Genomic DNA, 22,479 nt, shown 5'->3' with positions numbered 1-22,479 from the left:
ACTCTGAATCCCTCAATGCCCATAATTTGTTGTACATACCATGAATATTATGCTGCTAAAGCCAGGGTATTTCAGTCTTTAAATTGTAGGAAAAAAAACCCCATGTGCAGACACCGGAGCAAGCAGGTCAGTGACATTTTCTGGCACCTTAACGAGAGTCTGTTGCACCACTCAGTATTTTCTTTCCTTTCTTTTCTCTTCCTTTCCTTTAAGCTAACATCCTTTTCCTGTGCCTGAGGGAGAAGGCAGTTGATAAAAGCCAAGTTCCTGTTCACAGATAAGTTTAGAAGGCAGCCAAGCTCAGAAGTTCCTTAAATAAGCTATATTCCTACCACCTTTTTTTTCCCTTCTGTAAGAGGCATTTGAGCCCCACACAGGAACCAGACTCACATTGTTCAATAGCCACGGACGTTTCCACAGTAGCTGGGAGGGACGAAAGCTTTTTCCGCTCTTTGTTACAAATTTTTTTTTTTTTTTCCTCCTTCCTTCTTCCAACTTTCCAGTTAAAGAATATTGCTGGGGCATTCCTGAATTAATCCAGGCTGCGCTTCAGAGAAGAGAACAAGAGACAGGTGTAACTGGGTGGGAAAAAAACCACGATGCTAGTGAAGCTTTTGCTCATCTGGAATACAATAGGGTTGGCAAGGCTGGTCAAACACTCGGACCATCATGGATATCATGATGGCTCAGTGCACAAGCCAGGAATTTATGAGATCTCTACATACCCCCAGAGGGCTCCTCTGTCACGCAAAGAAGAAGGTTATTGGGAGGCAGAAGGGCTCAGGGAGGATACTCAGGATTACCCTTCAAGTGTGATCTCCTCACATCAGGAAGAGAGAGATTTTGAAGCTGCGAGCCCAAAGTCCCGAAATGGGTAAGTACCCCAAAGTGTCTGTCTTGCATGTAATGATAGGGTAATCCTGCCTGATACCTTTATAATATAAATATGCCTGATACCTATATAATAAAGATATTGGATTTCAGGGATCAATCTATATCCAAACAGGAGGGTTTAAAATGTTTTAACTACAGAAACAGAAAGCTAAATTGCTTGTGGAGGATGAAATCACAGATGGGACCGGCCCTTTGTCCTAGCCCAAGACAGCAGAATGGGCTTAGGTCTCTGGACACACCTGGCAGATATGAAGCCTTCCAGTTCTTCTGTAGCACCATAAAACAAAACATTACTTCTGGCAAAGCAGAACTAGATGAAATTAATTTACTGACTTTTTCTCACCACAAATGCTGATTATTTTTGCTGATAGTGACAACCTTTGCCCATCATTGGAATGGGCCTAGCTGCAGTCTTGGGCCTTGGGAATAGAGAGGGAAAGAGAACGGTGGGATGTTAGCAAAATAAAAATAATGAGGAGTAAATACAACAAAGTAAGGAATAATAATAAGCATGAAAATTAGTACAAATTTACCCCCCCTCAAAGGTTTTCATGACAGTGAAATGCTTATCATGGTAATCTATAGCAGATGAGTAGCCAGTCTGAGTGGAAAAGGCATGTACTTCACCAGAAAGATTTCCAAGCGTTATGATTTTTGTAAGTTTTACAGGGCACGTAAGTAGGTCTCTAAATGTTTAAAATAGATGAAAACCAAGCAGGACAGTGAATGAATCTTTTATAGCCCTGATGGATAGGTACTGCAGAGCCCTGTTTGGGAGAGCTGAAACAGCAGCACAGTGAGTGCTGTTCACAGCTCAGTGCTTTAGGATGCCCTGGTATTTTTCCCATTAAATGTTCTTGAGGAAAGGAAAAAAGGGAGATGGAAAGAGAGTACAAAACTTTGCTCATGTCATGCTTCCCTTTCACGCAAACTGAAGTATGCAATCTTGTTTCTAGTCTCATCTACACGCAAAATTAAGGCCTCCCTCCTACATGTAGCATGGTGAGTGTATTAAAACCCTGTTGCCTTTCACACATTTTCCCACAAATCTGTACCTCCCACCATTACCCTTAAGTAATTTTCTAAAGCCTGTAAGTGTTGACTTCCAGCTTCCTGATGGGTAGCGTTCGATAATGACATGCACTGCTAATTCACCAACTCCTGGTTAATGCATTTCAGACACTGTCAGAGGATGGAAAACAAAGCCTAAGTGGTACTCTGGACTTCCATGTTACACTGCAAGGTGGTAATCATTTGATTGCTGGTTGAAATGCCAAAAGCATTCTGAAAACTATAAGTACTATGAAAATTCAACGGTGTAAAAAAGTGCATGTAAGGTCAGCAAGATGCTGTAATATACTGTCCTCATAGGGATTTCTTCCTTTGCTATGGAACTTTTTTCAGCACCAGTTTGTGTAATTCAGCTCAGCACTAGCTGTTACTCATCCTAATTTCCTCCCAAGAAGAGAAATACTTCCGCCTTTTATGGAGATAGTTGCATAATGAGTCAAACCATAACATTCTTTCCAATTATAAAGCTATGTTGATGACTACAGGCAGTGAAAATCTAGCCTGGCAGTAGCTTTAAGGTATTTGTTCTTTTGCTAGAGCTATCACATTTATAGTGCACACAAGCCCAGGAAGCTGGTGTGTCTTATGAAAGAAATTTGAGATATTGAGAGGAATTATGTCCAGAAGTGAGGGGAGAGAGTGCGAATAAGAAGGGACAGCATGGCTCCCCTTGTAACTGCACTCCGATTTCTAAAAGTCATTGCAAATGGTTGAAGCAATGCACGTTCAGAGCCTGAAGCCCTCAAGTGCATGTCAGGTGCTCATGGCTGGAGTACCCTCCTATGCATAGACAAGAAGTTGTCATGGATCTGGTAGTTGCTCCCTACAAGTGTGACATACACCCTGGAAAAAACATTAAGCAACTGGGCTTATATCTCTAAAGGGGAGAGCAAGAAGAAAAGCATCAGGAGTTAATCAGGAATTAAGAGATACATGGAGATAAAGACAAGCCATAAAAAAAGTCCAGGGTGGTAGAGAATAATTTTCTACCAAAACTGTGTCCCTCTTCTACTTTGCTTTTGAAATAAGAAAATACTTTATTTTCAGAACTAGGAAACAAACAAACAAAATCTACGGTAACTTTGAGACAAAGTTTTGACTCTCGTTATCTTCTAACAAAAATGAGGTGTTTTTTTTCTAACTTGTTGCTATTTTCCTTACGTATTAGGAATAGTGGCTGTCACAAAATAGTCTCAGATTTTTTTTTGAATTTAGATTATTACTTTTCTTATTGCAGTTATTTGAATAATCGAGACTATCACGACTAGTAACTAGTCAGACAGAATCCTCTGGTTTCTGTTTCAGCATGTAAGGTGAAATGACTCATTAGATTCCAGTCAAATGCTTGGATATGTTACTTCACTAATGAATTCCTCTCAGAATAACAACATTATTCTAATAAGAGTTTTAAAATAAGAAGATCAGTAAGAACTCACTGGCCTTTAGGTGACTTTCTAAAAAAAGAGAAATGCATAGATAATAATCCTTTTGTTTCAACTATTCTTTAGAGGAAGAACTAGGTAACTGTCTAGTATCTCTGCTGTTGCTTGTATCTGAATGCACCAGAGAAGGTCTGCATGTTCAAAGTGGACAAGTAAGGGACCTGGGGGTCCTGGTGGACAGGAAGCTCAATATGAGTGAACAGTGTGCTGCTGCGGCCGAGAAGGCCAATAGGATGCTGGGTTGCATCAAAAAGGGCACCACCAGCAGAGATAAAGAAGTCATTATCCCTCTCTACTCGGCGCTTGTCAGGCCACACCTGGAATACTGTGTACAGTTCTGGTCCCTGCTATACAAAAAAGATGTGGACAGGCTGGAGGGGGTCTAGAGAAGGGCCACCAGGATGATCAAGGGTCTGGGAAGCCTGCCGTATGAGGATAGGCCGAGAGAGCTGGGCTTGTTCAGCCTTGAGAAAAGGAGGATTAGAGGTGATCTCATCACCATGTACCAGTACTTAAAGGGGAGCTACAAAGAGGATGGAGACTCCCTTTCTACAAGGAGTCACATGGTGAGGACAAGGGGTAATGGGTACAGGTTACTCCCACGGAGATTCCGATTGGACACGAGAGGTAAATTTTTCACAATGAGAACAGTCAATCATTGGAATAATCTCCCCAGGGAAGTGGTTGACTCTGCTACACTGAACACGTTTAAGACTCAGCTGGACACAGTGCTGGGCCATCTCGTCTAGACTCTGCCCTTGCCTAGAAAGGTTGGACCAGATGATCCTTGAGGTCCCTTCCAACCTGGTATTCTATGATTCTATATAGTGTTTGTACTTGTGGTTTACAAAATCTAAAAAAAAATCGAAAAGGGGCAATTTTCCAAAGGAAATAATCTGTTTTTCTTTCCTCCCCAGCAGCTGTACCTCATATGAGCTGATTGGTTTGACTTTAGATATTTTATTCTATGGCTGAGGTAAATGGATCCATGTGTACCCAAACTTTCTGCAGAATTAAAAAGGGAAATGAAAGCACAAGTACATGAAGAGATCTGCACTGTGGAATTGATGGACTGTATTAGCATTTGTTTTAGCAATGGAAGATGAAGAGCAAGAACAGTAAAAACTGGTTCTGGATTTCATAAATACTCAATGCATAATACCCCAAATAGGTAATAAATACATTTGCACTCTTCATTTCCCATATAAAGCAGATGCCTAACACAGAACTTCATGGGAACGCTCTTGTTACCAGTGGCTTTCCTGTGTGTGGATACAGGCAGCTAAAGCGAGGCTGGAAAAAGTGCCTGGGACACGACCAGATATGTGGAAGTTCTAGAAGTGATCCAGCAAATATCAAATAAGAGCTTTCATTGACTTTGTCTTAGCTCATCACCTACTCTAATACTTACCACTAGGTGTAACCAATTCAACTGCTGTCTGATCAAGTCATATTGAAAGGAACAATAAATACATCAAGGAGATAATACATCACTATTGTTATCCTGACAATTGCTATGTGGATGACACACCTGATAGCTTGCGCAAACTAGTCCTAAACTGACAAGCCACCTTGGAGATTTTTCTTTCTTTAGAGCCGCTTCCATCAAATACTTGGTAATGACACATCAGCTGGCCTCAAGGGAGCTGAAGGAGAGGGTCACGTAAGTATACAGCTGTGTGCCCTCCCTTAGGCTGTACAATTCAGACCTGGGCAGACAGAACTGGACACACACGTCGTCCTCCTCCATGCGGCTGTATGAAGGCCAGGAACATGGTGACCTTTGCAAGGAAAGTTTCCCTGGCCCTGGAAAGAACAAGCCATCTTCTCTATACCTTTGCCATGGACTTACCTTTGTTGATCTCAGATCCATGGAAAGACCTCTACTGTAATTACACTCAGAAGGACTTGTTTTCTTTCCCTACAAACAATTATTTCTCAAATCAAGCAATGCACTGAAGCACCATTAGTGGAGCACTGTAGCCCAAGGTTCCTATCTTTTCTCAGCACTGAGCAGAATCACAGCCGGCTAGCTTTAATCTAATCCATGTGCCTGCAACATCAAAAACAGCCAGGCTGACAACTCATATTTTATGCACTTAGTGTTCATATTTCATCTAAAAAAAAAAAAAAAAAAAAAAAAAAAGATAAATGAAGCATCTAAAAGGTACGATCCCATCACATGCTAGCTCTGACAGCAAAACCCAAAGCCACCTGTACCCTCAGCTGGCCTGACCTGTCTGCCAAGTAACACTGTAAACCAGATCACTTAAACGTTCCAGGTTAAAAATAACCTTAGGAAAAAGCAGAGGTTATTTTTAACTTTTGCCCTCAGTAACCACACTGACAAATTTGGTCCCCAAATGGCTGGCTGACACAGTAAGGGAGAAATGGACTGCGGTGATGAGATGGGAAGGAGCAAAGCAACTAATGCTGGTTTTCCCATCTATGACAGTGTCTCACAGAACTTCTCTGTCTTTCCAAAAGTGTAATCATTGCCAAGTAGTCCACATTTTGGATTTGCCCTCCAGTTGAGTATGTGGTTTAGTCTTCCTTCTTTCTCTTTAATCCACACACACACACTCAGCCTGCCATCTGTTGGGATTTTTCTTACAATTACAACGTGCATGCAAAAAAATGAAAAAACAAAACCAAAAAAATCCCCAAACCTCACCACCTGAACTATAAATAGGAAAGGCAGAAATCTTCAGCATAAGTAAATAGTAAATCCTTAACTGCTTTAACGTATTTTGAGGTTTGGACACATGATTCTGTGAAGTCACCTTTAATTAGAGGAAGGCTTCCTGATGTCAACCAGGTGTGTTATCTCACTGAAACACACTCCTCTTCCTCTAATTCCGCACTGAGACAGCCACAAAGAAACAGGCCTCTTTTTGCGATTACCCAGGGTGTCAAAATACAGAACAACTATTCTCCGAAGTGTAGACAAGCACAGAAAAGCCAAATCAGTCTTATTCTAGGGAAAGTCAGAACAATGCTCAACCTTAATAGCTTATTTTTTTTGTCCACTTTTACAGGAAAACATCCATTTATTTAATTAAGACTGGTTTCACACTGACTCATCTATTTCTTCAAAACTAGACAGGGACTTTCTTAAGAAGCTTATGGGATACTGAAATTTCCCAACAAAGGGGCATAGAACATACGCTTAAAATAAAACAGGTTTGGATGAAATGCAGCTAAATGTGATCTTCAGCCCCTGACATCCTGCAAACTAGTGGAACGGCCATTGAATGCTCAACAATAGCTTTCACAGTGCCAAGTTCATTAACAGAAGCAATGGTTTCCTATCAAAATTAGGCACTTGGCTCCTTTGAGGACTTTAGGAAATTCTCCAATATTTGGAATGGCTCCCTATTAGCATATTTGCTGCAAATGACACAGCTTCATTGCATGCGATACAGGAGTTATTGAACCTTCTGTGCCCGAAGGATTGTTTTATTTCACAGCTCATTAATGCGAGCTGCAGCAACTCATTCTTTCAGCAGATAGCAAGGGATCTCTTGTTTCGGCATAGCCACAGAACCACCAACTATTACCACATGGATCTGATACCTTCCTACTTGTGAGGGGTCAACACCCCTTGAACAAGTGATGGGTGGCCAACCCTGAACAAAATTACACTCATGCCCCAAACATGATCAGGGCAAACCTGAGTGCACACCATGTGGGAAGGTTGTCTTCCCGTGCATTTTAGACTCACTGGCATCAGCGCAGCTGTGCTAGTAGGCAGCCACTGGCTGCGATTCCTGCTTCAAGACAAGGTCTGACAAAGGAGTGAGTGTGTTATACTAGGGGTGAACTTAAGTCTGCAGGAATTAAAAGATGAAATCCAAGTGTAAGCTGCCCTCTGAGGGGGCTGTAGAGCTTTTATTGTGGGGAGGATCATATAAATGAGGTAATAGCTGTGGGTGCTTTGTGAAGAGGAAAAACATCTTGCATTTATTTCTCTGAAGTAGCTCATACAACAGTTGGATTTGGCTCAAAACCAGCTCCCAGGCAAGCCTGCTTTCTCTTGAGCTCCTGCTCCCAGTGAGGCTGCAGGTTCAGGACTGGGTTTGCTCAGGAAGCCTTCACTACACTAAGTCTTTAGGACATTCTGCAGGACAAGTCCCAGCTGATAACAGACTAACTGGCACTACTGTTGGAATAAAAGTGGCATTCAACAAGCATTACTCAGGGCTCTGGAAGGCTTCCAGCACTGTATGGAAATCCATATGTTTGAAACTACCACTGCCACTCTTTTCAGCCCAGCTTCTTAAGGTAAACTGCAAATCAATCAGTCTGCTTCAATCCCAGTGAAAAGCAGGGCGGTTTCTGGGATGACTCACAGGAAGATCCCAGACCCTGCCTGACAGGGAGCTCTACTCATCCTAAGGGAAAGACAGACAAATACGAGAATTTCTGCTCTCTGATTGTAATACAGGACTACTGGCTGCTCGGGAGGAGCTGGAGAATTCACTGATAGACCACCAGCGATCACTCGCTATCTGCTAATTAAAAACCCAGTGGCGCACCGTGTTCCCTTGGAGTGCCAGCACATTTTTCAACGTGAATACCTTCTGCATTCCATAATGAATAAAAATACACATCTGTCTTAAAACTGACATGCATAGTCCTAGTTTAGATTAATTTAAATATGATCTTTTACCTCTGTTTTATTGAGGCTGCTTTTCCTTGCCGGTGAGAATTTTGCACTGTGGGAGAAACAGAGCATAGATTACACCATAGCTAAAGCCTCATACTTCTTTGCCACTTCAACTGGTATGAATCAGGAGTTTTTCTGCACAAGTTAGTGGAAAACTGCTTGTTTAAATTAGGAGAACATAGTCCTCTATTGTAATCTTGTAGCACATTTAAGCAGCAATAATTGCTTATCTGGTGCCTTTTGCACTGTATAGAAAAGGAAAGTGTCATGGACCTGCAAAGTTTTGTGCTCTGTCAGTGGTAGACACAGGAATGGCTGGACAGGAGCTTTCAAAGTAATTATAGAAACTGGCTTCCTTGACAATAAAAACCTGGGGAAACTGATGAGAAGGACAACTCAGCTGTGCCACTACAGCCAAAAGAACACCAAAACTTATGAAAACAATGTCCTGAAGCCCTGAAGCTTTTTTTCAGGCAAAAATTCCACTGACCTAGGGAGTGCCTAAAACTATGCATTGCGGTGCCAATCACAGGAACATGTAACTAAGAAAAATAAAGCATGTAAGTACCCAGCTGAGCTGGGGGGCATTACTCACACTCACTATCATGCTGCAATTGTTGGTGTAGTGCTGTATGAAAAGAACCTACCCCATGTTCATCTGAGCAGAGTGATAATTACTGCAGATCAGCCTTCTTGTTTTATCTCCCAGTTCTGTGGGCTTTATTTTGTTTGCTATGATAGAAGGTGGCCCAGCCACATCCTAGAATCAGAGATAGAACTGCCTGCATTTTGCAATGTTTCAGTCAAAGCAGAAGTAGTATCCAACATTAGCAAAAAATCATTGCAAGATCAGTTTTTAGCTTAAAGACCCCAAAAAGTTCAAATAAAAGGAGCTTGAGCTAACCTAAAGTTTCTGAATCTTATTTAAATGCAGAATGCCTCATCATCAATGCATTTAACCTCAGACAAAAGAACACGCGTCAAAATAAGGCAAAAATGGATGACTATTCATGTGAAGACTCTATTCAATAAGTAGATTAGAAGAAAGCCTAGAAAAAAAACACCTAGTCTAGTAAAGAACATTATTCAGATACTCTCTTTCCTGGTTAAAAAAAAAAAGGATTAATTTACTTGGAATGTAAAACAGGAAAAGGAACTGAACAAACGAAACATCTGTAGCCCTGGATTTGCTAGGGTTTCCTTGAGTGTTGCTCTAACTTGCAGTATTGTTATAAACTTTACCATTCACCAGACTGGAGAGAAAGCTCTTCTGCTCTTCTCACATGAGCAACTTCTTTCTTCTCCTCTCTCCTTGGCAGCAGAGGCTTGCATCAAAAGGAAACTGTATTAAAGAGAATAAAAGCAGAGGGTGTTAAGTTGGTTATGTATTCAGTGAATGAAGCGACATAATTACAAAGGGGGAAAAAATGCAGAAGCAGAACACAAAGCTGCTGTGTTCCAGAAACCAGCTGAATAAAGAAAGTGCTATTTGTGAAAGAGCAGCTCTTTCAAACTTCAGAGCCTGATTCAGAGCCCACTGGTGCCAGCAGAAGAAGTCCTGCTTGCCTCACTGAACTTTATATCAAGCCTTCATAAGCCTTTAAATTGTTCCACTTAACATTAAAGAATGACATATTTTCTCTCAAGGTTAATAAAGTGAAGAAGTATTTTTAGTAACAGCTATCAAAGTTTCCTTAAAGGAAGCATTTGACAAGATGTGCAAAAAGTACTGCAATAAATTTCACCTTTGGGCACATGTATATCTATATTGCAGCTCATTACAGATGGGAAAAATAAGCCTTATTTAGTTATTTGATGAAAGAATAAATTTTGATAAGCTTCATGGAAATCGAAACCACTAGAAGTTCTTGTTATCAAAACAAAAACATGATATTATGTACCACTTCAGCTCCACAAATAAGCTTTTAAGATCAAGTGAGGAAGAACTAGTGAGCAGATACTAAAGAAAAATAGACACAAAGAAATGTGATCACCATTAAAAGAAGTTTTTATTGAGAGTCTATCAAATTCCCCATTCTGCATAATGCTAACAACTGTCCAAAGCAAGCATCAAATTGGGATCAACCATTGATTCAATTTCTGATACAACATAAGCCCTTTCTACAAGTAGGAAGCCCACCAGATATCTGCAACACATTAACAGATTTTGAAAGGGAATAATTGTATTTTCTATTAAATTTGTGTGCACATTTACATGTGCAATATAGCAAAAGTACTCACAGTCATATGATGCCACATTCTTGCTCACACACGTGTTGATGCATGTAAGCATTTGGTTTAGATTTGTATGGCCTACATGACTCAAAGGACTTGTTTGGGAGCTGTGTATGGTGGGAAAAACAAATCAGCCCAGATGATGATTCATGGGGCGTGGAATGTTTTCATTAGGAAAGAACAAAACACTAAAGCCAAAGAATCCTATTTTAAAAGGAGGTTTCCACACTGAATGCAGACTCCTGCCTGGATCTGGCAGGCATCCTGCAGGCAGACCCAAGATACTGCACCTAGCAACAATACCAGCGAGCTCCCGCAGCAGAACCCCGTCACTTTATTTCCCCAGGAAAAAACAACACCACCAACACCCCACCCCCCCCAACCCCCACCCCCAAAAAGAGGATTTGAGGGGGAAAAGCCATTCCCAGCTATGGCTTGCCAGGCACATGTGAGAGAACAGCCTAACTACAAGCACAAATTGTGTCTCTGTTTCAGAGTTATTCATCTTACATTGACCACTGGGAAGCGATGCCGCCTTATAAAGCCTGGCAGACATACGCACACCTCGGAGGCAGGCGTCAGCCAGAGCATGTGTTGGTTTGCTGGCTCTAACTGAACTGCCTGGTGACACAAGCAGAGCGTTTGACTCTGGAAGAGTAATGATTTAATAAAAACTTGTGGATTTGTCCTCTGGGTCAGTCCCATAGGAAAAAAGACTCACATTGATAACAGGCACAAAAATTCCCCCAGTCATTTGCAAAGGCCTTAAAACTACAGCTGCTTTGGCTTGAAATCACAGCCAAGGCTGCAGCAGGCTGCTTTCCTGTTCAGCTTTCCCAGAGACACAAGCTTTGCCAGATCCCTGCCCCTGCTTCTAAGAGATGAAGAGGTTTGTTCGCACGGGTGCTAACTGAAATCACAATCCCATTTTCCTTCAGAAACGGGGGAGCAGAAACGGCTCTGTATGTCCCAGCAAGCCTGGTGAACTGTTCCCAGCTAGCCCAGGCTGTCTGCCCTTTCCTCCTGATGCTTCCAGCTTCCTTGCAGCTTTCTCCCCTTCTCCTAGCTGCCCAGCCACAGTGGCCGCAGCTTCTGCTTTTGTGCAGGACTCAGTTCCCCATTGCTTCTGCAACTCTCTGAGAAAGGCAACCTTTTTCCACATATGCTGATTATCAGAGATTTGGTTCCTGTCTTCCCATTTAAAAATATACTGCCTGAAGTTCAGCTGCTCTTTATCAGACAAGGTTCTCTCCCTCATACAATGCTCTGCTCCATTATAACACAAGCTCTGACAAACTCATGGAGTACAAGAACCTCCTGATCTCTCCAAATACCCCAAGTGACATGACTAGTACGGTCTAAGGCCTAATTTTACTTTTGTTCTGAGGAACTAATGTTGATTTCTTACAGGAAAGGAATTTAATAGTATGCATAATGGCATATAATATGATTTCTGATTTTTCTCCAGGCTTCATTTAAGCAGATATGTCGCACATATTGACACCAGCAAGCTCTAAGGCTCATAGTAATGGCTGTGACTATGGTGGATGCTATTGTACTGGAGGTAGTACAGCAGACCCCTAGAGATGCCAGACAGAGGGAGAAAAACCCAAATCATGTGAAAATAGCACCTGCTCACTCATCAGATTTACTCTTGGACATTCAAACTTTCCAGTGACAAAAACTTTTGAGTACTGAATTGCCAGCAGCAGTATCAGGAAGAATAATGTTAAAAACCCACACAAACCCAAACCATAATGACCAGTTCTTGCCGTCACTAATACACCTGACGCATAGACATCTAACACAGCAGAGTAGCTCAGTTTTTGAGATTCAAGTGGTCTTCAACCAGGACAGCTAATTTCATGACAATTAGAGAGCTGTTCCCTCTGCAGGTGCTTTATCATGAGGGAGCGATGAAGGCCTCAAACCCCTTTTGCAACTGATTTCATGCCGATCTTCCCATCCGGAAAATGAGACTGTGATTTAAAGTGTGGAGTCTGGTGTTTTGGTTCAGAATAGTTAACAGCCCCAACCCAGCAAGCATCAAGGGACGTCTGGAGGAGCCGCAGGTTCTGCTGCAAAGGGAAGAGCTGGATTTCATGGGTCACTGGGGAAGACAGAGTCCTCTGCAGCCTGCCTGATGCCCAGGTGGCACAGGCTGTGGAAGGTCACTGCTTCAGAGCCTAAACCACAGAGGCTGAGCTGCCAGAGCCAGTTTGCTGCTGTAAGCCCCTCATCCCTCAAAAACTGCATCTTCATTTGATTGGAACTAAATCCAATCCCTGCTTCCATTTCCCAGGACAAGAACCAGTCAGGTTAACTGTTAACCTGGCAGCCTGTTTGGACCTGTCTATATAGAAACACTCTGGAAAGTTAAGGTGAATTAGCTATAACAGTGAGGGTGGTATATATTTCTTCATTTCTCCCTCCAAACTGCTCAACCCCACCTTTTCCCTTAGGAAGAGGATTAGCATGTTTTAACATCAGTATGTTGTTAAGTGATATGTTGCAACTTCCTAATGGCCTTGTGTGCACAGTTTTAGAAATAACCACACTGTAGGTGTTCTCCTACAATAGGCAGGACATGTAGCCAAACTCGTGTGAAACGCAAGGCCCCAGGCTGTCTTTAAGACAGGTTGTCCGTAAAATGCAATTGCTGGTTCAGTGGCTCTTCCTCTGAGGGTTTTGTAGCCAGAGTTAAACAGTGAGAGAGCAGGGACCCCCTGTCTCTCTATAGCTTCTTTGTCGAAACAACGCTGTCACATCCCTTTTCTACTCATCACTATCCATAGAGAATGGTAGGATCCCTTTGTGTTAAACTGGTGAACTTCTGTTAACACACCATTTGAAACAGCGTGTTGAATGCATGCATAGTTTATCAATAATAATTGCAATTACTAATTGATCAGATGTTCATCATCACATATTTTTTAATTTCCCATTACATTATGACTCCTCACTTCCTGTCACTTCCGATCTTGGATTTTAACCATCAAACTTCAAACAACAGTACACTTCCATGTCTTAACTTTAAACTTCTGAAAATGAAGAGGCTCACCTACACTCTGGGGTTAACAGATGTCTATATAATTCTGACTTGGAATATTTACCAGGCTAGTAAAACTCACATGTCCTTGCTATAAGCATAAAACTAAAACCCAAGAAAACCACCCTCATTTTCCCAATATTATTTTCCTGCAGGTGATGGGAGAAATTATTTCAAAGCTAGTCTAATTAATAAAATCCAATCAGTGACTGTATTACCTTGAAGAAGTAATACTTAGGAAGACACTGATTATTAATGGAGTTTATGTAGGATTAAGTTTTCAGAAGCAGTCTGCCTCAACCTGATGAGTCAGTCATTAGGCATCTGAAATGGCAACGTGCCGAGAAAGGCAATTTGACATTTAAAGTGACATTAACCTGCAGGTTATCGTGAGTTGGAAATTTCTCCTGTTAAATGAAAGGACTGGAAATGGAAGTAATGCATCAAAGTGCAGACAATCAACCCTTTTGTGACAAACTCAGATAAGCATCCCAAATGAAAACAAATGAACTGGGAGCGGAGGGAGAAGCTAGCAAGCATTTTCCACTTTCCTCATCATCCAGATGAAAAAAAAAAAAAAAGACCCTTCTGCATTTCACTCTTCCTTGGCACCATTACAAGCAGAGACTTTAAAAGACCTACTTCAAATTCCTTTCCCCTGTCTTTCTTCCTAGCAACTGGTGTTCCTTCATGCAGTCCCGGCTGGTAACATACATAGAAGCCTGCATGAAGGAGAAGTACATTGTCAACTCCCAACAGCCCTGTCTAAATGGAGCACCAGACTGCCAGAAAATCATGTAAGTATCCTAAACAAAACCAATGAAGGCAACAATTTCCTCTGAAGTTCTAAATGATATTTTCAAAAGTATTTAATGACACATTTTGAAAAGAATTAAAGCACCAACCCAGTTCAATACCAAAGTGACATAGGGTCTGATTTATGTACCTAAGGTGATCAGGCATTAAGTAACCTGGGAGAACAACTACTTTTCCAAGCCATCAAGTACAGGACTACAAGGTGATTAAGCGATTTTTCAAATCTTCCCACATGTTTATTCAGAAAAAAACAGAGACCATACCTTTTCCATGATTTTTAGGTCATAATACACACACATAACTTAAAAAAGCTCTGCCTGTGGCCATCAGTGAGACCATTTACGTGGCAGGAGTTAAGAGACGTGCAATTACCCAAGTGCTTACTCTTCTTTCAGAAGGACTGGCTGTCCAAAGAGTACTGGTGAAAGCCAATAGTGTACCTTAAGGTACCAGGATGATACATTCTTAAAGTTGGGAGCCATTGAATCACAACACACTTTTGAACTGAAATAATACTTAATACTCACCCACATGTTTTCACATCTATGTAGTTACTTGATGGCAAAAATGCTTTTGTTCTTTATTAATACAATTCATTTCTCTTTCTCTGAACAACAAAAAAAAGTTTCATGATTATATCTAGCAGAGTTTTTAACAAATTTGTATCTTCCTTGGTACCAGTGACATTTTGGAATATTTGTTTAAAAATAAAACTTTCTCTACAACTCATCAGAATATTACAGAAGTTCAAGCTCAGTCCAAACTTGATTGCAAAGGACTCTATTACAATAAATATTAGTTGCATTTCTGATAGTTACATAAATTTGCCATCTGTGACATTTCTCAGGCTTGTGTCAGATCAGTGCCAGCATGTTTGGAAAAAGTCTCTGCCAAAGAACAGTAAAGCATGCAGCAGGCCACTGGAGCCCTGCTCACTGAAGAGCAGTTACATTCTGTCTGCATGTAAGAATTTGTACGCACCTCCCGTTGTAGAGAGCAGTCCTGAAAAGCAATCTTATGTAGGGGAAAAAAATTGCTGTGGACTGCCTAAATGTTTTACTAAGCAGCAGTGATACAGTTTATGACAAATTTCTTAACTGTGTTCTGCATTAGTCATCTAGGACACGCTTGGCACCAGAGTGCTGCTACAGTCAGTGAATTTACCCCGAGAGACGCCACCTGGCAATAACTTGCAATCTAATGCCCAGACCCTTACTCCCCAGGTACAGGACAGCTCTGAAGCCAGTCTATCAAGTGAAACAGAAGGTTTTGAAGTCTTTGCAGTGGAAATGCTGCCCTGGATTTATTGGCAAGGACTGTGAACAGCGTGGTAAGGAAAGCTAGAGAACAAGCATGAGAATTAACGACTATGCTAGTCACAGTTGCAAGAAATGTTTGCCTATTTGTTTTTCCCCCTTTTTTTTTTTTTTTTTTTTTTTTAAATCGATGCCTTATTTTCTTTGGTCTGCTATGCCCAAAATCATTGATAACTTGAAACAAGTAGTACTTGTAATTAACTGCAATTAGTAGCCAATAGCATTAGCTACTTATTCTTCCATTAGTAGCACCTTTGTAATCTTTACACACGGATAAAGGTATTCATTTGCCAGGTGGCCTGTCAGATATACAAGTCCATCTAGGAATGCCTAATTCCAGGTAGAAACTGGTGACATCAGAAAGCAACACTAGTATGTGAAATGCCCCTACGGTCAGTTTACAGGATGAAGTCATCTGGCTAGGGAAATCACAACATATCCAAGTTCAAACAAGGTAGGCAGCATTCACTCTCCAGCCTGCATTGCTGCCTCTTCCCTGCTTACCCCGGCCGCACAGGTACCAGTGCCTAGAGCGGGGAGCAGCCCTGCGACACAAGAACACAACCCAGGCTGTTATGCCCGTGGAAGCTCTAGCAATAGCCTTTACATACAACGAACTCCTACAACTCTTTGCACTGCTGAATAATGATGCATGCAGCTGCTAAAAGACGGGGGGGGTTAAGTGTGGTTTAAGAACTGGAGTGCTTCATGGCATTGGCAGGATTTAGCAAATAATACTCCAGAAGTAGAAGGAGAATTTAAACGGATAAAAGGTAATTCCCCCTAGTAATTAAGGCAACCATAACAAACACGTCAAACACTTGTGTGAAAATTTTCACACAATCTTTGCCTAACTCACCTACCCAAACAGACTCCACGGATAAAATGGGAGTTCCTGTTATCATCTCTGTAGGTTTAGATTTTCTTCACAGACTTATCTCTAAGGTGATGCCTCAGCCTGACCTTCATTTATAATGTCGGAAAGATATTACCAAATACATTGCTTCTAGTTTAGTCTCTCCTTCGTTATACTCATTGACCAAAACCTGCTGCTCCATCTTTATCTCCTCATTTGTACAGCATCACTCACTGTAGTTGGTGCCATCAGAAAGTTCGGGTAACTGTGGAACAAGGAAGAGGAATTTGCAGATCTTTTGATAGGACCCCCCAGGAAAAAAAAGCCCATATTTGCAATAGACTCATTTCTTAGGAGCAATAACTCAGCATGAGTTAAAAAAACCACCCCTACTGCACAGCATTATCATTTATGCAAAGTTGTATGTTGTGCAGTAACATAAGCAAAGTAAATTCTCCAGACAAGATGTTCTTTCCCTAAGAAACCTGCAATGCAGAAGCCTGTCTCCACATGAGTTACACTACACATGAAATTGCCCTGTGGTGCCTTGCTAAACTGTAATAATTTCTGCATTTAAAACAGTTTCACAGATGTATTACATCTCAATTGCAGATCCCAGTTTTATTCTGGTGCCAGGAAATCAAACTGAAGGACGGGAAGAAGAGGAGTTCTCAAACCACAGTATGTGCTTGAAGTTATTTTGCTTGCCATTCTTTTACCTCTCAGTCACAGATCAGAAAAGAGAGATGCATTTTTTAGCTGCAATGTTACCATGATAAGCTATAGACAATATCTCTAGTGAAAGCGTTATTTGGGAAATCTTTTACACAACTACATTTATTGACATAAATGAGGGCTTTTGGTATAACACTACATGAACACTCTAGACAAAGCATCCAAAAGTTTCAAAAATTGTACGCTGGCTGGTCATCAGCGATACCTAGTGAGAATGCCAGCTGGTAGAGAGTGTTAAACCTTTCAACGGCATGGATGTTTAACCCCTTGCTCTGCTAAGCAGGTTCACAGGAAAGAATACCATGCTCAGAAGTCTTACCAGAAAAACAACCTATTCAAATGCTATTTTAGAGCAGCTACCCAGTAGCTTTGAGATTATTATTATTATGAGGTACCGTAGATTCACATCTCAGGCACTCTATCCTACCAATCTAAGTGTCCAAGAAGGACCTTTCCTTACCCTCTGGGGAAATGGTGTGGCTTGCAGTGCTGTTAAGTATCTTCTAGCAATTGGCTTTAGAGTAGGCATTGCAGCCCTGAAAGAGAGTCTTCTTTACATTATGCTCTCAGCCCTGAATGAATATGCACTTGCTTTACAGAACTTAAGTTTATAAAACATTAGATTGAAATGTCAAAGGTAACCCTGGAGGGTAAGAGGTCCCCAGGATGGCACAGTTGGGATATACCAGTTTCTGCAACTCTCTGTACACTTTGAAATCTACAGGTCAAATTAGCAGGTATTTATTTAGAATAACATCAGTTAAAGGGCCCCTCAGCAAGGGTCAGCTGACACTTGCATCCTATGCTTCTGATTCCTTAGTGAAACACCTCACCTGCTCTTTCATCCTGTCCTTTTATTCTGGGTTGTTAAACCATGCTACCCTTTCAGTCAAGTGGCTTGAAAGGAGTTATTATTCCAGAACACTTTTATGGCACGGGGATACTTTAAATGAAGAGCATTTTACTGCCATCATGGCTAGCATGGCTGAAGTTCTTTCTGTTAATATGTAAATACATTAGGTTTTCATCACTGTTGAAAAAAAGTCTTTGCAAAGAAAGCACGAGTTTAGGTGCTATAAATCAACAAACCCCCTAATTGTCAGTGCAAAAGTTTCAGAGCAAGAAGTACACAGGTGTTCTCAGAGGTCTTGTAGGAATACCTGTCGCCTGGTCGCTGCACTCCGTTGCATGACTTTGTTTTTTTAATCTTGTAATTAGTGTCAACATCTGTGGATTCAAGAGAAATGTTGGAAGTCATTCAAAATCATGAGGCATTACTGGATGATCTTCAAAGTGATATTCATCAAGCAGTCAGCAACTTAGGTGACTTACAGAGAATATTTGAAAACAACGGTACAAGCATGGTGTTAGAAGTGAACCAGAGCAATTCAGGTGAGAGGTCTGACGCAGAATTATCAGCCTGCCAATAGGCCCTGTAAAACTATGCAGATCAGAAAGAAAAACTGAAAACAAAAATACCCTGATATTCCTTGGTCTGCTAGTTGTTTCTAAAGAGAGCAAAAATGGAGGCAATTCCAATACAAATTAATGAACCAAATTCACATACTTGAGTTACCCTGGACAGATTAAGATGTGTTCCAAAAGCAGAATTTAAATTTAATTAAATAATTTTTTTTAAACTGTGTTAACAGATCTTCAGGAAAGGCTTCTGCAGCAAGTTTTGTTTCCCCATGTGGAGAACTTTCTAAGGAAACATTTTAACCCAATGTGGGCAAGCTTCAACAGAAGCTTACAGAACCTCTCAAACATGGTAAGAAACCTGTCCCACGATGTGGAAGCCAACAAGAAAAGCATAGAAAGATTCCAAGAGAGCACCGTGCCCAAGAAGGAATTCCAGGAGCTGGGAACTAAGTTTGACTCAAAAGTCCAAGAAAACGTAGTGAAAGTTGATCAGGTGAAAAGAGATATAGAGAACCAATTGCAAATGCAACAGGCTAGTATTCACTATAATCTCACCATGATCAAGGCAGATACTGACACAAAGCTCAAGAAGTTTCATAAGATACAGCAGTCCCATTTCTTAGCTTTGAACAACAGCATAGCAAACATGAAACAAGAGCAAAACAATCTTGAAAATAAATTTGAGACTTTGAAAAAAAATTTAACAGAACTCTCCTCGCATCATGGTCCCAAGGAGGAAAATACCCAGTCAACCATCAGACAAATAAATGACATTCTGGCAGGGCACGCAAAGCAGCTTAAAGAACTTTACATGGAGTCAGATGTGGCCTTTCAGAATATTGCAGTTTTAGAGAAGTGGTTTAAAGAGTTAAAAAAAAATATCTCAAAGTATAGGCCAGAAGATCTTACAATAACTTTAATGGAGAAATCACTTATTATGGAAGAAAACAAAGCAGCAATGGAAAGGCAGATATCAGAGCTCAACGATACTCTCTCAAATCTTCGGGAAAACTATTCAGATCTGTTGAGGTACATGGAGGAATGTAATTGCCAGAGAATATCTTCTGACACTGATGTACTGGAGGAAGATTTAAAGAATATCACTTATTCCCTTGAAGGCACCCAATCAAACTTAAAGGATACGAAGCACCTAGAGTCAGTTTTCAGAGATCTCTTGAGGAACGAAATTGAAGAGCTCTCCTCAGCTTTTCCATCTATCTATCAGTCCCTTAATCTCCGTCAAGAAGAAAACAGACAGCTTCAATCACAAGTTGTGGCTTTTTCAGAAGACATAGGCTTCTTGAAGAAGAAAGATGAAGAAATCCATCGACATATCAAGTATCTCAATAGTTCTTTTGGCTCTCTTTTGGAAGATGCCATGCGGCATGAAGCAGCACTGGAGGCTTTACTGGGAGAAGAATTTATGGAAGTCTTGTTTGAAGAAGATCCTAGTATCCTAATATCATCAGTATTTCAGCTGCAAGAATCTCTCAGGCATATCTCAGATAAACTCCAAGAACAAAATGTGACTTTAGAATCTCTTATCAAGAGGTTTCATCTCTTGGAGAGAGGTCAACAGAAAAATCATGATGCTCGTACAGCTCTTAAGCATCCCAAAGAAGAAACGCAAACATCCTCTACTCTAGATGAAGTTAGTAGTCAACGCAGCATCGTAGAACATATGGAACCTAACTATGAGGCTGCCAAAGATGATTCCTTGGACAGCTCAGCTCATAACGACATCACGACTCTGAAGAATGACATCAAACACCTGAGCCTGGCAATCAAGAGACATGAATCCAGAAGTGACATGAATCTCTGCTGCAATCATACAATAGCAAATGCAATTGAGCCACTCAATATTTCTGTGGAAATTCTCTCATCAGATTTAGCAACCATCAAGCAGAAGCTGGAGGAACATCTGCTGATTTTTAAAAAGCTATTTGGAAGCAATGAAGACTTAGTTGCCTCAAATGTAAGTCTGGATGTTACAAAGATTCAGTCAATGCTGACCAGAAAAGTGAGAAGGCAACAGAAAGGTCACGATAAGCAAAGAGACAAGAAAAAGCCTGAGAAGCACAGAGAAAGTATGCAAATGATAAGCGGAAGAAATACAGTGCAAACAGAACTTTTGGAAAAAGGTGGGTTCTTTTCTTTTACTTGCTCAAGTGCAGGTCTAACTTCTTTCTGGGCCCTGCTGTAAGTTACACACACAGCATATTAGTCGTGAGACCTGTCAGTATCTTGTGGGATGCTGGAGGGAGAAATTCTGACATTATTTACATCCTCCTCCTCCATCAAAATAAGCAGTTTGAGTAAGAACCAAGTTGATACGCTGCTGCAATTTGCTCGAGGCCAATAAAATTACACCCATTATAGCTGCTGGAAAACTGGCCTCAAACTAATTCAACTTTAGATGTTTAGAACACAAATTTTGTTTGTGGATGCTCACGTTAACGTAGTAGCAGTTTTCTCTTTTGAAGACGATGGGGAGTGCTAAGTTTCCTGGTCTTGCTTCTTTTTCCTCTGTTATTTGAGTCTGGAAGGAGTGTACTCAAAGCACCAAATCCTTCCTAATGTGGACAGATACATTAAATGAACTGCTATAATTGGCACAAGTGGAACAGGCAGGACTGACCAGAGAGCACACACTCTCTCTTACAGCTAAGCTTCAGAGACAAGTTTTCAGCTTATACTTCACTGTGACTTGGCTGGTTCCCTTTCCCTGTAAACATGTGGCCATAACCACTTGGTAATTACAACCACCACAGCTTTAGCACTGGCTTTTATGATTGTAGCCCTTGTTATGGACACATAACATAGAGCAAAAATCAGCCCCTTTAGGCATCTGTGCTGCAAAACTGTAGTTAAGACTGAATAAGCAGAAAACGTATTTCAAACTAATTTATTTTTAGGACAGCAAAAAAGTGCTACTTTTTTTTTTCCTGGGTGGTCTCAGCCTTATACTTTTCCAAGAGTAGTGGGTCAGATATTTCCGGGGAACCATTTGATTTAATCCCAGGCACGTACCCATTTCAAGCATTTAGTTCTACAAAGGAGCATACAGAAATCGGGCCTGACAGGGCTTCATCCTATCTCCCATCCTAATGATCCTGGGGAGAGAAGAGTGTTCACTGCTAAAATCCTTTTCCTCTTTCTTTTTCAGACTCATTGGTGGCATTCCATGTGGGATTCTCGGAAGGAAAGGATAAAGAAAAAACTCTGAGGTTTAATGAAACTTACCTCAATTATGGAAACAGCTATTTCCCTGAACACGGCTACTTTAAAGCACCGCATAAAGGTGTCTACCTGTTTGTCATCTCTGTGGAGTTTAGTTCAGGACCAGCATTAGGACAACTCTCCTTTAGCCGTGGGTACAAAAAAACTCTCTCAAGTAGTCAGAGGAAAACACCAAATGGAAACACCATGACTACTTTTGCTATGGCAGAAATGGAGAAGGGGGAGAAAGTATGCTTTGAATTGCTGCAGGGCTCTGTAGTGAAACGGAGTCCACCTGGGACAACAATGGGTGGATTCCTAATATTTAAAACTTGAATAGTGACATTTTGTTTTATTGATATCTTTCCATAGATGCAATGGATCAATTCACTATTGCTTCATCTGTGATGTATTTAATCCTACTGCATGTGTTTAAACATAGCAATACCCTAGATTTGTCTTCATGCTTCTTTTCTGGAAGTGTTTGGCTTTTGATTAGTTGCTTATGAACAGCAATGGGATTTTCTTTCAAGTGATGAACTAATGGTTTGGACTCCAAATGTATCGGCACACACGTTCCCAAATCCTTCTATTGCGAGAATTGCACCTAATTAGAAAAAATGTTTTGTGGGACGTTCTTCACTCATAACACAAACAAATTCTCCTTTCCCCTGGCAAGAGAGTATTCTCCCATGGCAAATACCCCCACCACTGGCAAGGAAAAGATTTTAGGAAGGACTGTACATATCAACTCT

General features: G+C 41.0%; 1 protein-coding gene across 2 annotated transcripts; it reads left to right on the top strand.

Moving 5' to 3' along the window:
- Positions 1 to 307: 307 nt before the first annotated feature.
- On the top strand, positions 308 to 22,176 carry MMRN2 (multimerin 2). Of its 2 annotated transcripts, XM_009465948.2 has the most exons (7): positions 308 to 874; positions 14,035 to 14,157; positions 15,400 to 15,506; positions 16,961 to 17,029; positions 18,302 to 18,475; positions 18,736 to 20,646; positions 21,672 to 22,176. In XM_009465948.2, the coding sequence occupies exons 1-7, from the start codon at positions 600 to 602 to the stop codon at positions 22,058 to 22,060; spliced, it is 3,048 nt and encodes a 1,015-aa protein (XP_009464223.1). In that variant the 5' UTR covers positions 308 to 599; the 3' UTR covers positions 22,061 to 22,176. The 2 variants fall into 2 exon arrangements, with proteins under 2 accessions (XP_009464223.1, XP_087620561.1); XM_087764435.1 differs by lacking the exon at positions 18,302 to 18,475.
- The last annotated feature ends 303 nt before the right edge of the window (positions 22,177 to 22,479 follow it).

The sequence above is a fragment of the Nipponia nippon genome, unplaced genomic scaffold (assembly GCF_047370975.1).
Source record: "Nipponia nippon isolate SJK-2023a ecotype South Korea unplaced genomic scaffold, ASM4737097v1 scaffold_3, whole genome shotgun sequence".
Taxonomy (NCBI): Eukaryota; Metazoa; Chordata; class Aves; order Pelecaniformes; family Threskiornithidae; genus Nipponia; species Nipponia nippon.
The sequence above is the reverse complement of the archived record's forward strand: the minus strand, read 5'-3'. Positions and strand labels throughout refer to the sequence as shown.